Source organism: Cyprinodon variegatus, unplaced genomic scaffold (genome assembly GCF_000732505.1).
Source record: "Cyprinodon variegatus isolate N-32 unplaced genomic scaffold, C_variegatus-1.0 Scaffold69, whole genome shotgun sequence".
In the NCBI taxonomy this organism is placed as follows: Eukaryota; Metazoa; Chordata; class Actinopteri; order Cyprinodontiformes; family Cyprinodontidae; genus Cyprinodon; species Cyprinodon variegatus.
The window spans coordinates 1546731-1563338 of record NW_015150522.1 but is presented as its reverse complement, the minus strand read 5'-3'; the positions used below and the strand labels follow the sequence as shown (position 1 = coordinate 1563338).

The 16608-nt window shown below is 37.4% G+C and overlaps 3 protein-coding genes across 4 annotated transcripts in view; 2 read left to right on the top strand and 1 right to left on the bottom strand.

The window, feature by feature from the left end:
- The first annotated feature begins 830 nt into the window (after nt 1–830).
- LOC107083153 (cytochrome P450 2K4-like) lies at nt 831–6372 on the top strand. Of its 2 annotated transcripts, XM_015372154.1 has the most exons (11): nt 831–1041; nt 1636–1823; nt 1997–2096; nt 2181–2343; nt 2424–2573; nt 3429–3589; nt 3707–3886; nt 3970–4111; nt 4195–4379; nt 4469–4610; nt 4718–6372. In XM_015372154.1, exons 2-11 carry the CDS (start codon nt 1792–1794, stop codon nt 4903–4905), a joined length of 1443 nt encoding a protein of 480 aa, XP_015227640.1. In that variant the 5' UTR covers nt 831–1041; nt 1636–1791; the 3' UTR covers nt 4906–6372. The 2 variants fall into 2 exon arrangements, with proteins under 2 accessions (XP_015227640.1, XP_015227639.1); XM_015372153.1 differs by lacking the exon at nt 1636–1823 and having other exon boundaries at nt 866–1041; nt 1877–2096.
- Nucleotides 6373–7382: 1010 nt separating this feature from the next.
- On the bottom strand, nt 7383–12198 carry LOC107083148. The gene is made up of 4 exons (XM_015372147.1): nt 12030–12198; nt 9369–10021; nt 9153–9266; nt 7383–8939 (listed from the first exon to the last, which is right to left on the bottom strand). The coding sequence occupies exons 2-4, from the start codon at nt 10014–10016 to the stop codon at nt 7998–8000; spliced, it is 1704 nt and encodes a 567-aa protein (XP_015227633.1). The 5' UTR covers nt 10017–10021; nt 12030–12198; the 3' UTR covers nt 7383–7997.
- A 37-nt stretch (nt 12199–12235) lies between these two features.
- Nucleotides 12236–16608, top strand: part of rnps1 (RNA binding protein S1, serine-rich domain) — a 5485-nt gene continuing 1112 nt past the window's right edge. Inside the window, exons 1-4 of the mRNA XM_015372131.1 lie at nt 12236–12318; nt 14262–14411; nt 14505–14684; nt 14790–14895. Coding sequence (XP_015227617.1) covers nt 12317–12318; nt 14262–14411; nt 14505–14684; nt 14790–14895 — 438 coding nt within the window. The 5' untranslated portion in view covers nt 12236–12316. The remainder of the gene's footprint in view (nt 12319–14261; nt 14412–14504; nt 14685–14789; nt 14896–16608) is intronic.

Sequence of the window (16608 nt, the reverse complement as noted above, 5' to 3'; positions counted from 1 at the left end):
GACCGAATGGTAATGGAAAAACCAACCGGACATTGTGGTGGTGGACAAAAAGCAGAGGAAAGCCATTGTGGTTGACATAGCAATACCAAGTGACTGCAACATCAGGAAAAAGGAACATGAGAAACTAGAGAAATACCAGGGAAGAGCTGGAGAAAACCTGGAAGGTCAAGGCATCAGTGGTGCCGGTGGTCAATGGGGCACTCGGGGCAGTGACCCCAAAACTTGAGGAGTGGTTACAGCAGATCCCTGGAAATCAGGCATCTCTGTCTAGATGCATGCAGTTCTAGGAACAGCAAAGACACTGCTCAGAACCCTCAAGCTCCCAAGTCCATCAGGATCTTTGCTCTTCCATTCTCCATCACCTTGGGAAGTGACTCCCATTTTGACCTGGGGAGTCTCCAGTTTCTACTCTGCACAGATGTTTCTGTACACCACACTAGCCAATATGCAGAAACAGAAACACCTTTGCAGAATACAAAAGAAAACTGGATAAATCCATGTCAAAATCCATTTTTTGCCTCTTAAAAGTTACATAAGAACAAAAAATTATTATTGAATATTTCACATTAATGTAAACTCTTTAGCAGTCTACAGACAAAGAATATATTTAATCAATAATATTTAATCAATATTTAAATATGCATATATTTGGATGCTTAGGCAGGTGGCGTCACTGTGATTATCACATTTCACCGACAGGGGGCGTCCGCGCTACTTTTTTGAAAGCTGTGCGCCGTTGGTGATTTCTCAATGTGCAATGGCTCTATGCACAGCTCCACTACTTCCTGAATTTAAGGCAGCTCCTTTGTTTCCTGTCTTTCATTACTGGACGAACTGATTAATCCAGGTGTGTCTGGCCAGTTACTTAGGTCATACACACCTGGATTAATCAGTGCATCCAATCATGAAAGACAGGAAACAAAGGAGCTGCCTTAAATTCAGGAAGTAGTGGAGCTGTGCATAGAGCCTATTTGTTTAAAAAAAATGTTTTGGGTCGAAGCGTCCCTGTAAGGAGGAAATACATCAGATTCTGATTTATTGGTGAGTTTAAATAACCTTCACCTTACTATAAAAAGCCTAGTAGTGCGTACTGTTTGATATTTACAATATTATTACCTTGTTTACATGAATGTGCGTCCCTATAGAAAAACATATTTGCGATACAAACATTTTTTGTTCTGAAAAAATGTTGACACTTGTAATTCTTAAGGAAACAAAGGTTATAAGGTGGGCTGCAGCCTAATATAATATAATTCTGTTTTTATAGTTTTACTGGGTTCCCTAATAAGTCAAATGAAGCAATACTCTAAACACATCATCTTCCCATACTCTGTTTAATTTATCACAACTGTTTCTCTAGATCAGTGAGAAAATCCATCCATCCATTGGACAAAGTTTCTGTTTCTTCATTTTCTGCTCTTTTAGTGGCCATTAAAAGTAGAAAAACAGAATGTTTTAGTCTTTAGGAAAAGCACACATTAGGCTCAGTAGAAAATCATTTACTATGTGGCATCTACCCAGAACTTGTTTTGTTATTATGTGTCTCCTCTGTATCCTCAATGGCTGCTTCCAACTTACTGGGCTGCAGTGCCTCTTTTATCTTCATAACAACCATCTTTCTTGTTCTTGGCACAGATTCATCAGAACGTTTCGAACAGTCCTCCCCTCAAAGCTGCTTATTAGGCTCATTCATACTCTGTGCCACTCTGAATTTGAGCTGAAACAGAGTGTGCTGAACTTGCTTTTGAGGAAACAATCTCTTTGCTCTGTTGCAACTTTGGAAGAGACAATATGACCTATATTTCAACATTTCCTCAAGTACAGTAAGGATCACTTTCACTTCTAAAGCGTCTGTTGTTGTTTTTTCTGAGTGCAGCTTGTCAGGCTTCTTCCTTCAGAGCTATCAAATAATGTTTGAAGATCTGCACCACGCGGCTGTGGGTTCCCTGTTTGGGATTACTGTTCTCCTGCTGCTCCTTCACCTGCTTTACTTCAGCTTCCCAGACAGAAGGGATCCTCCAGGACCCAGACCTCTTCCTCTGTTTGGTAACCTGTTCCAGGTTGATCTGAAGAGGCTTGACTACAGCCTTTTTGAGGTAATTTGTTTTTATATATATTTGACATTTTCCAAAGTCATTTTTTGTTTGTCAGTCTCATATTTAGCTGATTTCTATTGTCAGCTGTCCAAAAAATATGGACCCGTGTTCCAGGTCCACTTTGGGCTGAAGAAGGTGGTGGTCCTGGCAGGGTACAGGACTGTCAAAGAGGCTCTGGTGAACCATGCTGAGGAATTTGGAAACAGAGACATCACACCAATATTTTACGATTTTACAAAAGGAAATGGTCAGATTGATTTATTTTTACCCAAGGTTCAGGAGTTATTGCCATTTCTCTTCAAACAAGTTGCCCTAATCTGTTTCCAGGTATTTTATTTTCCAATGGAAACTCATGGAGGGAAATGAGACGTTTTGCCCTCACAACCCTGAAAAACTTTGGAATGGGGAAGCAGATGATTGAAGAAATAATCATTGAGGAATGTCAGCACCTCATTAAAGAATTGGAACAATTTGAAGGCAAGTTTATATTTTTATACATCAGACAAAACACACATTTAAAAAATAGGTTATTATGCTTATGTTTTTTCCCCCACAACAATGAAAAGGGTTAAACAGGACAGTCAGCAGAAATGTTTATTGTAGAAGTTTGTCATCCTTTCTGTTAGATAATGAAAGTATAATATAAATAGTACGTTTTATAAAAAAAATTATACATTTATTTATCTTGCATGTATTTCATATTTCAAACAATAAATGTTCTAAGATTGCATTTTATCTTGTCCAGATTATTATAGACTAGATTCTTCTTTAAATCAGATGTTCTTTTGCAAAAAAACGAACTTTGTTAGAGCTTTTAAGTAAAATGTAGAATACTATATTAATATTGGCCTGATATCAAGCAAAAAAATCAGATTATATCAGCCTGCAATTAAAAACTCCTATATTGCTGTATGTGTGTGTGTGTGTGTGTGTGTGTATATGTATATATATATATATATATATGTGTGTGTGTATGAGTTCATGTTTATGTGAGCTGTTGGTTATTAATAAATGGTTCAGTTATCATACCTGTCGTTGCTATTGTTCTGTTTGCATAGTGTCATTTGATCAAACCTCTTCATACATTCCACATTACAAAGTAATTATTAAAAGTATGCATGATGCATGTTGATATCTCATCGGGTCAAAATCGGTATCAAATGTGCAACAGCTACATTGGATGGGAAATGAAAATGTATTTTGAGAAATCCCTACATCTTGGTGTGAAAAAGTTGATGCACGAATACATTTCACGACACTATAACATATCATCCTGAAAAATTTTAATGTAAAAAGGTCTTGCTTGTGACTTTTTGATTTTATTTCTAACAGGTCAAGCCTTCAGCAACACCCAGCCTATCAACTATGCTGCTGCTAATGTTATAGCAGCCACCGTATTTGGTAAAAGATTTGATTACAAGGACCCGAATTTCCAAGCTATGGTGGATAGAGATAATGAGATTATATATCTGACAGGAACAGTTTCCTTGTTGGTATGAAGGAAAAGCATTGTTTTATAAGAATATGTGCATAATAACAAGGTTGTACCATTGGTTTTGGCATGGCTGTTAATTTGTCCTGATTAGTTTTATTTTATGATTCTTTTCCAGATATACAACTTTTTCCCTTGGTTGGGTCCTGTCCTTAAAAACTGGAAGAATTTGATGAAGCATGTGGAAGATGGGAAGGCGGATGCAAGGAAGATGATAGAGCAGCTGAAGCAGACCCTGGACTTGGATATCTGCAGATGTTTTGTTGATGCTTTTCTGATTCACAAAAGACATCTTGAGGTGAGAAATCCAACCTCAAGAACTTTGCACTAACAGTGCAAATGCAGATGGGTAATTTATTTATTTTTTGGATGTTGCAAAAGGATTCTGCCATAAAGAACCCACACTTCCATGATGATAACCTGCTCTACAGTGTGGCAAACCTATTTGCAGCTGGAAATGATACGACAGGAAATACGCTGAAGTGGTGCCTCCTTTACATGGCCAAGTACCCTCACATTCAAGGTTCTAAAACAAACATTCTTCAGGTGATGGTTTGCTTATTAAACATTATGTAGTGTGATGATTTGCTTTCAATGTGCATCCAGTGCGGGTTCAGGAGGAACTGAGCCTGGTGGTCGGAAAGCGGCAGGTTAAAGCGGAGGACAGGAAGAACTTACCGTACACTGATGCGGTCATCCATGAGTCACAGAGATACGCTAACATCGCGCCGATTGCTATTCCTCATTCAACCAGCAGAGATGTGACCTTTCAGGGCTACCTTATCCAGGAGGTCGGCTCTTTACATTAAACTTGGCTGTTTTTGTTTTTTTTAAATCTCATATTTGAAGAAATTTGACAGATTTTCTTTTCCCCTCTCAGGGAACTACAGTGTTTCCTCTTCTTACTTCTGTTTTATACGACGAGAGGGAATGGGAGAATCCCTACAGCTTCAACCCGTCACATTTCCTAGACAGTGAGGGTAAATTCATCAGGAGGGAAGCGTTCCTGCCCTTTTCTGCAGGTACTCTGCAGATCCTTATATTCATCTGAATTAATGTTTCACAGGCAGCATTATGTGTAATGATTTCTCTGGCTGTACTACTGTAGTTACTTTGCTGTTGGTTTCAGGTCGCAGAGTTTGCCCTGGAGAGAGTTTGGCCAAAATGGAGCTCTTCATTTTCTTCACCTCTCTCCTTCAGCACTTTAATTTCAGCCCAGCACCTGGGATTTCAGAAGATGAACTGGATTTATCTCCTGTTGTGGGCTTCACCCTCTCCCCTCAGCCCCAGAAGCTTTGTGCCTTTCTTCGCAAGTGAAAAATAAAGCTGGAACTTGAACAAGTTGCTTTGCAGATGTAGGAGGCACTTCTTTACCACAGCTGAGCCTCTTTTGTGAAGGACTATATCTGCGCAACAATAGCTGTATAAAGCAAATTTATTGGATCTTAAGTCTTCTTGTACATGAAGACTATGCATAAAGCTACATATAAAATCATACACATCACCAAAGTAATAATTAAACACTAATCTTGGGTAGTTCTAGATGTATAAATTACAAATTCTGAAATTATTTTCAAAGGTTTTATTATTTTTCTGTTTGTATTCATTTATAATCTTTGCCCTAACTGAAACAGACTGGAGACACTTTAGTGGATGTGACTACTGGCACATAGTTGAAATTCTCCTCCTGCCTTATTTAGTATCAGGGGGTAAAAACAGCACGTTCTGTACTTTTCCTTGCTTTTGTCAGATGAAATCAAGTTCATCTCTTGAGAGAGTGAGTCAGGACAGGGCGGAGCTAAACGGCTTCCTTCCACTTTTTGTTTTGATTGGCTCTCTGATATAAAGTGGATAAACTGGATCCAAAACCAGCTGTCACCCTCCCTCATCATTTGCAGATTACCTACTAAGCTCATTGTGAATTTTGGGTACGGACCTACCGACTTTGTGTCGGGACTAACTCAATGCTACGGGCCGGCCCAAGGCAAAAGAATATTTCATAGTTTTTTTGCATGTATATTAATTTCTTTATAAATATTACAAAACACAATTTACATAATCAAAAAATGCATTTTTTACAAAAAAAAAATATAGTTAACAGTTTAGAAATTATTACTTATACATTAAAAAAACAAAACATTGAGAAACGACTAGTATAAGCTTCTCAGAGACAAACTAACCGTTGCAGAACAAAGGTAAGCTTAAAATGTTTGTTATTTGATTTAATTATATACTTTTTTTTTTTCACAATTTAATCTTTTTTTTTGTCAAAGCTGTTGTATTTTGTTTGCTTTTGTTCTTGTACTAGTTGGAAACAAAGTATAAACCATGTAACACTTTTACAATAAAGAAGCTGCATACTGGTTACCTTTATTAATTGTATCAATGCTAAATGACGCATACAAGTAGGAGACCGTAAACATCACTGCTAGATGCTTTTAGAGAAGGTGTGTTGGTGATCTGATCATTAGCCTGTTGATTATAGCAATAGATATAATATGCATAAATAGAGGGCCCCAAAATCAACAGTTGTTTAGGGTTCTATGGAGGATTGGGCCAGCCCTAAAAAAATGCTTGAATGAAGAAGTTCACAATAAAGTGCGGAGCTTCAGTGTTGCACTAAATAAAGTACACGACTATCGGACAAAATCTTGCAATGAAAAAGCAAGTAAATTGATCCCAAGATGTAGCAGATTTGCGCCGCCTGTCACAGCAGTTAGTAGCCAAGCTGCCTCCATGCAGTTTTATACAAACAAAAACAAATTGACTCTGCTCAGCATTATAGAATTGTAGTGAATTATAATCATATTATAATCATATTAAAAACAAAAAAAGGAACGATAATTATACCTGGTTGACAAATGAAGCTTCTAACAATAGTTTGAGTTGGGCTCCCTTCCTTCAGACACACCTGAAGAAACAGATTAAGGTTTGAGGCTGCCTTGTGGGACGTCTTTTAAAAACCTCTAGCTTTTAGTTGCTTTTGGAGGTATTTCTTCATCCTTTCACTGTATACATTCTATATAACTCCTTGAAATACTTACACCGTGGAGTAATAAAATTTTCTAGATCAAACTGGGGTTATTAGAGTTTCAGGCTACAAAAAATAAAAGTTCAAGATCAAGAGATGTATTGACACTGTTGCGATCCATTGTCGCTGATGTAACCGGAACTACGCCGCTCTGAAGACACAAACCACCGGCGTAGGTTTTAAAAAGACACAACTGTTTCTTCAAATCAGGGAGAAAAATCCATCCATCCATCCAATGGACAAAGTTACTGTTTCTTAAATTTCTGCTCTTTTAGTGGCCATTAAAAGTAGAACAACAGAATGATTTAGTCTTTAGGAAAAACACACAACAGGTTCACTAGAAAATCATTTACTATGTGGCATCTAGCCAGAACTTGTTTTGTTATTATGTGTCTCCTCTGTATCCTTGATGGCTGTTTCCAACTTACTGGGCTGCAGGTCCTCCGTTTTTTACCGTTTTAACTGCAGGTAACATCTCTGTGTCAGCATTTTATTCACATTTATCTGCTGCTATTATAAACGACCCTCTCAAATGCATTAAGCCTTTAAACTTTGAACATCACGCAGACTTTGAACGCACTCTTAAACCCCTCTTCCCTTTTTTTATTTCTTGAATTAGCTTATTTTCAGTAGTGTTTAGTGTTTTGCTTAGTTATTAGATATAATACTGTGTGATTGTAGCTAATAAAGGTACCATTGTATTTTTAACCCGTGGTCTTTTGTGTTCATTTTACACAGTGAACGATTTATCACTCAGGCTGGATTGACTCTTCTTTCAGTAGCATCCGAATGAGGAGAGACACATTTATTTAGTTGGTGGTTCATAACCTAAATTACTAAATTGGTGAAAGACAACTGTTTTTTTAACAGCTGGATTCAGGAGTCTAACCTTTTAGGAAAGGGGCTAAAACCCTGGTCAATAAGCAAATTACAGTTAAAATCATTCAACTGGTAATAAAAAACTAGTTTTACCCTTGATTTGAATGAATTAAATATAACTTCCAATTCAATTGATATATTCATAATCTTCTGGTAAGCTGGCACAACAGTACATTGGATCATTTTTTTATTATTGTATGCTGCTGCTTATCAGATAATACAAGGCAAACTTATAAAAACAAACTGAAATTGTGTTAGTAAAAGGCGTAACAATTTGTTTTATACTTCGATGAAGGCAAATCAGAGTTGTATGAAAATAACAACTTTCAAATCTGTTAATCTTTTATTGTATTATATGATAATAAAACTCAAAATAAGTGATTAAAAAGCCACCTCTATGATTAATCCTAAAAACCTCATATGTACCTTACGTGACAATGCAACAACAACTTAGAAAAGACACAAGTTCAAGTTCTTTGGATCACTAACGTGGTGAAATCTAAGGTCCTTCTACCTTGATGCTACTGAGCGGCTGGTTGTGTGAAGTGGAGTTCATGACCTGCTGGCTTGACCCGCTGCAGTCCGTGAAAGTCCTCCCAGAACAGCTGCTGGAAAAATCAGCAGTTTTATTCTCTGGCGTTCTGAACGTCTGAGTTTGTGTCTGGTTGTAGGCAGAGATGTACGACTGTGTGTAAGGTGGCATGAGTGCTTGACTGGTTTGCTGTGGGTAGGTGGCTGGATATGTTTGTGTCTGAGAGGGCGTGTGATTCAGAGTAAGGCTCTCTGTGTTGCTACATGGTGGAAACCCATTTATGCTTGTAGGGCTCATCCCTGGAACTTTAAAGCTCTCTATGTTTTCTAATCTCTCTAAAGAGTTATAGCCCGGCTGAGTCTGACTGCATTGTGAAAACGGGCTTTGACTAAAAGTGTAGGTGTCTTGGCCAAAAGAGGCTGCAGCAGAGGCCGCTGGCAAAGAGGATGGTGAAGGAGTTTTGTTGAGACGCTGCGGAGCTCTGTTACAGAGTCCTGTTTTAGAGGCGAGTGTTTGGAGAGTGCTGAGGATCTGCTTTTGAATCTGTGTCTGCTGCGACTGCTCCCTCTCAAGGCGGCACTGCTGTTCCACCAGCATCTTCACTGCCAGGCCCAGGCTGCGCACCTCAGAGCCAAGGCTCTGAATGTGGTCCTGTAAACTTCCCCTTCCTCTAGTATCCTGGACTGCCTGCGGCGGATTTGGATTCCCCTCACTACGAGTAGTGGGGCCTTGATTCCTGGGGGACGGCAGGCGGAGAGTGCCAGGGGATGTCAAAGGTGCCGGCAGGCGGGTGGGAAGGCGAATCCCAACGCGTGGAGGTGGGTGAAGGGAGCGGACGCTCTGTCCTGGTCTCTGTGCAGCAAGGCGTTGGGGGGAGCCATCTCCCTCTGGCTGCTCTTCCATAACATTCTGAAACAATAAAAACATGTAAGAGTATTTATGGTAAACTTGCAGGAAAAAAAATACTTGCATTTATTGATAACGGCTTGCAGGATGGGGCTATTGAGTTTATGTTTGTTCATAAAGATTCAGGATAAAAACTAAAAAACACTGATCCAAAAAATAAAAAAAGGGAGGCAATGGTATTGCTCTTAAGCCATTTAATATTTGTAGGGTTCTCACCTTTTCAGCAGTCAGATCATAGGTTTCAGACTGCTGTGGAAGAGAGCTGCTTAAACCTGAGCTTTGAACACCTGGCTGATCCCTCCTCAACAACGCTGCCACCTGGTGGAATGACTGTAGGATAGCAAAATATTAGAAAAACACCTACTTTAACAGTCTGATTAACTTTAAGGAAATCAAAAAACAGTTTGATAGTAGGGAAAACTGTTTATGTACCTTTGTCTTATGTGACAGGGCTCTGTCCAAAAGTCTTTTTCGAGCGGCTAAAATGGAACTGGTGGCTGGAGAAGGTGTGACTCTCCTTCTCAGGAATCCTCCAGAAGCAGTTAATGTGGAAGACATGTTTGGACCAGTCCCTGCTCTTGACACAGCTAACTGGGTCCCCCTTTGCTGGCCAGGCTGTGCAAGTGAGGTGACACTAACAATCTGGATGTCATTTTCCTCCTTATTTCCTGCAGGTTGCTGCTCTGACCTGCAGCTGCTTCCGCTGGTCTCCCCAGATCCAGAGGAATTTGTGTTAGTCCCTGAATTTGTGGATGCCTGTTTGGAGAACTCAGTAGAAGCTGAAAATTCAGCTCGCGGGGGCCTATCCTGTCTAATGTTCTGAAGATGAGCATTGCTCCACCTCTCTTGCATTGCTCCAGCTTGCACCTGAGGCTGTGGTGCCAATGAGCTTCCTCTGGCCTCTGGAGGTCTAACCCTCCCTGGTGGCCTCCCCTGGAACTCCCTCAGGTAAAGGTAGATGGCTTGAGCAGACACTTTGATGTTCTCCAGCTCCAGTACGGCTTTGATTTTGCGGAAACTGAGACCAGCTTTCCGCAGCTCCACCACTTTGTGTTTGGCAGCATCATCAAGTCGGCCCATACTTGCTGCAAGAGTCAGAAACATAAAAGTTACTAACGGATTTTTTAAAGCCGGTTTCCAAGGATTCATTTTTACATTTTTATTGGTTTTCATTTTTATTTAGTTTTGACCTCTGATGTCAGTTCTGTTTTACTTTCAATTTAGTTTTTATTTTAGTTTTAGTCTTTTATGTAATACGACTTATCAGGGACAAGACAAAAAAAAAACAAAAACCAACAGAAATAAAATCCAGATAAGCACAGATCACTGCAGCAACACAAATTACCCAACTGCCATCCCTGCAAGCATAAATCAGTAAAGTGGAAAAAAAAACGGCAAAAACAGCAACTGGAAAATAGACCTTATATTAATGCAGAATAATGAAGACACAAATGAAAGCTTAACATTTTCTCCCTTAAATTTGTTTTAATTTGTTTTGTAAACTTTTATTGCAGTTCAGGTTTTTTTTTTTTTTTTTGGAGGTTTTTTTTTTTATTTCTGCTTAAGTTAAACAAAATGTATTCAATATTTTGTAATGTCTGGTATTTTAAATTCTTAGAGACGAATTAAAAATGTTGGTCTCTCTATATATGATATCTGGTTATATTATTTTTTTCATATTAATAACTACCACTCAATGGTGAAAAGAAAAAAGCTAATCTTCAAGCATGTGAGGGTAACTGCTTAAAAATTTTTTTCATTGTTTGTTAACAAGTTTTTGACTAAAAGTCAGCACAATCATTGTTAAGAGTACTGGTGCAGTCTGAACTGAGAAGAAGTGCATCCAGCTCTTCACTGGTCTGCTTTGTATATTTGATATCAAAGGTCATAGCAAAAATTCTTTTCAGTAAAACAGATTCATTTTTCCAAACTAATTCATCGACAGAACCTCTAGTGGATGCAGAATAAAATGATCAGTAGAGAAAAAAACTAAGTAGGATGGGTTCTTAAACCCTTATTCTAGCAAAAGTGTGAGGAGAATCAAGACTCTCCTGTTTTGTTTTTGGTTTGTTTTTATATAAGAAATAATAATCAAAATAGCTGTCAATAATTTTTGTGTCAGCAAACACACCCATTACCTTCAGAAGTCACTTAATTAGCGAACAGAATCCTCCTGTTTGTAATAGAGGCTGTGTTCAATTTCGGCGGCTGCGTCTTCCAAAGGACACAGCCTACCTGGAAATTTGGCAAAAGTTTCACTGCCCCTCACTCAACATACACTCTGTCGCCTAGCAACCATGATAGTTGACTCACAGAGCAGGAAGAGAATGGATGCCAAACTAGTTAATTGTCATTGTTGAGGAGCTTAAGTGGCAGGACATTAGTCACAGATATCAGATTTGTAGTTTCCACAATCCACAGATATTGGAACGTGAGCTTAAATGTCAGCCAAACCAATTTTCACAGGGACAGATAAAACCTTTCAATAAACTAAACATTATCCGCTTACATATCTGACTCAATAACCATCTAAATATTCACATACTTGTATGTGGCTGATAGGTGCAATAGTTTGCGGATTCATTTATTCATTCAGTAGCCATGCATTGAGACCACATGAAGGTAACTCCATTTGCTATCCATTGTAATTGTTTTGTTTGAGTTTTTAATGAATGCTTTTTTTAATTGATAACTTTGTAGCATTTGTTTACTGTTATTTTCATTGTGTAAATGCAGATCCATAGTTTAGGTGGAATAATATGTTACTAGACAGCAAAGTCAAAACCCTGTTCAGGATATTTTAACGCTCTGCAAGGCACTTTAAATGAGAATAAAGTATATCTGATTATAATGTTGTTTGTATCCCTGAACCCAGACTAATAATCTGTTAATAAAAATTCAGCAAGACTTAAAAGCATTTCTATATCAGCGACATTGTAATAATAATCAGCGACCACATAAACCCCAGATTTATCAGTTTTTCAAGGGAAATCCAACACAGGTCTTCTTGAAGACAATCATCATGTGCAGGAAATGGACAGAGATTATTAGCTGAGCTAGCTAACAGCAGACAAAATAAAATGCAGACCTTACCCTGCGGAAGCCTGTCAAAATTGAGGAAGCTCGTTCGGTTTTTTTTTTTTGCAAAAAAAAAAAAAAATATATATATATATTTTATTGCACCTAATAGACTTGATTTAATTTTGTATGTCTACAGCACTCTCTCATACGCAAACGCGTAATCCGTTCCTTCTCTTCAAATAACGTAAAATAAACAAATAAGCGGCGCTCAATGACCTACGCAACTTCCGCTGTCGTCATCAATCAGCGACGTCCAGGCCGCGAGTGGTCCAAGCGAAGCTTTTTATTCGAAAAAAGAAATGTATGTTGAAGCTCTTCTTTCATTCAAATCAAATATTTATTCTGGTATACGATGTAGTTAATCGACTGTGGCGCATTTGGCGCTCTGGCTATATTGGTGTCTGCGTTATAAGAAGCTGTGCGTTGGGTTAACGGCAGCGGCTTGTTTTCGGGAGGCGGCGAGGGTTGAATGAAATTCAATGGCGGCCTGTTTTATCCGAGTGTCGAGCTTTTTCATAGAGAAACATAACTCGATCAAATTCTGACGTGGTTATTTTATCACACTTGCGTTATAGAACTATAATGTTTACATTTTGTGATTAAAATAATTAAAAAAATGGTAAATAAAGTTAATGATTCAATGACCAATGTGCGCTTTCTGGTAGACGTTATTTATTTTTCAATTCGAATTGCAACACTAATAATCGAGCGAGTAAGGGGTAAAGTTATTAACTATATTTGTTTCTATTTAAAACCTAAACGTCGCTATAAATCGGTTAGGATATACACAGTCCCTGTGCAAAACTAGATGAAAAATAAATTACCTTTAAGTTGTATAAGAATTTGTGTTTGTTTCAAAGACTAATAAATATGAAGTTAATCATTTCTGAATGATATAACATATTCATACTGGCACATGTATGACCAGTATGAAAATTATTTATCAATATAGTATATAAAGAGTCCTTATGGTTATCAGTAGCACAGCGTTTTAAATGGGTAATGAAATAATGCCAAATGTATTATATGGTAAAATGTGTTAAGACTCTATTCATTAACTACATATCGTCCTGCTCTAAATACATTATTACTTTTAGACCATAAGTTTCATCATCTCTTTGAGATATTTAGCATCATCATCATCATCATCAGTACTAAGAAAACAATGTTTTCTCTGCTGTATCAATACTTTGGAGCAAATAAAATATGCTCACCGGACCATCAGCTGTCATGATACTGGTCTGAGAAATTGGATGTACTGATTTAAAATGGTTTAAAATACATCTGGCTGAATGTTATCTTACTTGGCACTAGGTGCTTGATCTCATCATTTTGCTTTTCCTGAAGAGAAAGATGTCTTCCTGCAGCCTTTATTGTGCATTGAATAGGCTCAAAGTGCAGCTCTATTTAAGGAACTTTAATCAAGAACAAGTATCAACATTTTATTTTTACTGGATAAAGTTAACTTTTTTTTTTTTACAGCAAATACTATAACCTGACAATGTGGTTATGGAAAAACACTGCATAAAGATTCAAATGAGGTAAACCTAGTTAGGAGCGTTAGACTTCAGGGTTCATTCATCCATACTATCTTTTTGGACAGCTAAATTACTGGGCTAGGAAGGGGAAAAAATAGTTTTGTCTTCAGTTTCTTTCCTCAGACTTACGTTTTGCAGCCACTCTTTTCTGCTCAAGCTGATATATTTGTGTGTTCTGAGGGGGAGTGTGGGCCTAGTGGGTTAAAGTAGTGCTCTGAGAAGTACCCGGTTCAATCCCCACAGAGTAAAAACCCTTAAACCCCACACTGCTCCCTGGGCGCCACACGATGGCAGCCCACTACTCCCCAAGGGGATGGGTTAAATGCAGAGGTAAATTTCTCTAATGTTGGATCAATAAAGTTCAATATTATTCTTAGACAAAAAGCAAATTAGCATATTGTATACTAAGCACATGTAATTTTAATCTTTCCTTTTAAAACAAACTAGTGTGTTATAAATATTTAACATTATTAAGATTGAAAAAAAATGTGTAAAAACTAACAAGTGTTAGATGTGACAACTTAAGCCACTTAAAAATTTTTTTTTTTTTTTAGTTCCACTGTTTCTGCATATAAGTAATTTGGATAATTAAGCTGAAACTATTAACAGTGACTATATTTGTGGAAAATGTCAATTTTTTTTAGACATAACCACGAGAGAACTTGTGAGAGAATTTAATAATGATTTCTTGCTTTCATGTGTTCAGGGCACCATCACCCACCAAACGGAAGGAAGATGATAAAACAAAAGACAGAGGTAAAGAGAAGACTGGCACCAAGGAAGGTGATAAGGAGAGAGGAAGAGACAAAGTGAGGAAACGCCGTAGTGCTTCCTCTGGTAGCAGCAGCAGCAGCAGGTTTGCATTCTTTCTGAAAGTCTTTTTGAGGTAATACCAATGCATGATATTTTTTTAAATGAAATAATTTCTATCTTCATGGTTCTGATCCAGGTCAAGCTCATCATCCAGCAGTAGCTCGGGTTCCAGCTCAGGTTCTTCAAGTGGATCCAGCTCTTCTGGTTCCAGCCGCTCTGGATCCTCAAGCTCTCGTTCATCATCCTCCTCCAGCTCCTCTGGCTCCCCAAGCCCCAGTCGCAGGCGTCATGACAACCGCCGTCGCTCCCGCTCACCGTAAGGATTACCATAAAGTTTTCCTAATAAAAAAAAAAAAGTTTCGTAATTGGATTCACTTATTGATCAAGTGGAATCAACATATGTTTTTTTTTTTTTTTTTAGCTCCAAAACCCAGAAGAGGGGAGATGATAAAGACCGAAGGAAGCGAAGCCCCACCCCAAAACCAACCAAGGTTCACTTAGGAAGACTGACCAGGAACGTCACTAAGGTTAGTGAGTCAAAGATGAGCTTGAGCTAGTGATGTAAACAAATAATTAAGACTATCTATTAATGGTTTATTGGATTTGTTTCATCCGATTAATTGATAATGTTTAGAAATTTCTTTCAGTGCTGTAATGTTATTGTTGTCCTCTAGAACATGCTGCTATTCCAAGAGAATATTTCACATTAAATATGCAGAATGCGCTTCAAGATATATATATATATATTTATATTATTTTTTTTTTTTTTACATATTCAAACTTGATAAAAAGGATCAGACATGGCAACCATTTAACCACCTGTTTAAAGTTGCTGCTAATACAAAATCTCTCTCAGCACTGAATGCTGGATTAGGCTAAAAACAGAGATGTACATCACAATTACCATCTACTTCATTGGAGCAAGATGTCGATTGACAACATGTCTGGGTGACATATCCTGTCTGTTAAGAATAGTTTATATATTCTTATACATTAATAATCTTAAATTTTAGATATTTTGTTCATCTTTTTTTTCCTCAGTAGGTTCCCTTTTTTTTATGTCTGATAAATATGTCTGGTTTAATAATGTGCATGAAAATATTTTTTCATTCAGCTAGGACGATGAAATGATAAAATCGCATATTTACAACTTTACAATTTACAACAATTCGGCATATTATAAAAATGTATTTAGGCCATTATGTCAATAGAAATATCCTCTTGATACTAGAGAAAACTGAAGCTTTAACAAAAAAATTTGTTTATCAATGAATTGTTTGTGGATCCATAATATTAATCAAAGTCAACTTAATTGATTTATTGATAGCTTACATCCCTCCATTGGACGTTTTCTTTTCCATAAAAGATTACTCTAACCTAGCCATCAGTTGTGTTGCCATTATAGGGGTTAAAGTTGGATTGTTTATGTAAGTAATGTTTGTTGCTGCTCAGGCTCTGTCTGTTGCAGGGGTATTACTGTTTTTTATCAATACAGTGGAGGCCTGAATGCAATTTAAGATCCTATTAAAATGTTCACCGTAATCAGATATTTTCATTCTTTTATGATTTAAAAGTACTTCCACTTATACCATTTTTTTTTATTGTTTTCCCATCATCTTAACTTTCCATTTTGTCCTATAGAACAAGGTGTCCAAGTTGTGACAAATAGAAATCCTTACATCTCTGTAACATCCTTACCTGTCAGTGGGAGAAAAGAGACAAGTGCTTCAGTTGTATTTAAAAGAAGTGTGATACAGCCATAACTTTTTCATTTTGCTTAAACTCTGAAATTTAATTGCTTCTTATGGTGACTTCACCCTGATGGAGTTGATCAAGATGTTTCTTAAGTTCCTAGTCTCATAGAACTCTCATAGCCTAGATCTGCTAGTCTCCTAGCAGATCTAAACAGCATGGCACTGAACAGGTGTAGATAATTTCAAATCTACTACGTTTCCACCTGTTTGGAGATTTTTCACCTCGATTTTGAAAAACAGCTGCTGTGAAATAGTCAACTTTTGTTCTAAATTTGTTGTTTATTTTGAATCCTGTACCCACTGAACCAGCAGCACTCAGTCATCAGCTGACTTTTTTTTTTTTTTTTTTAACATTAACATCTCTATTTTAAACAACACTTTAGAAACTTACAGATCTTATCACTTGTATAAAATAGAAGTTAAACTCTGTGGGTAGAATGCTCTTGGTTAGATCATTAAAACACTTTTTTTTCTTCAAACGAATAA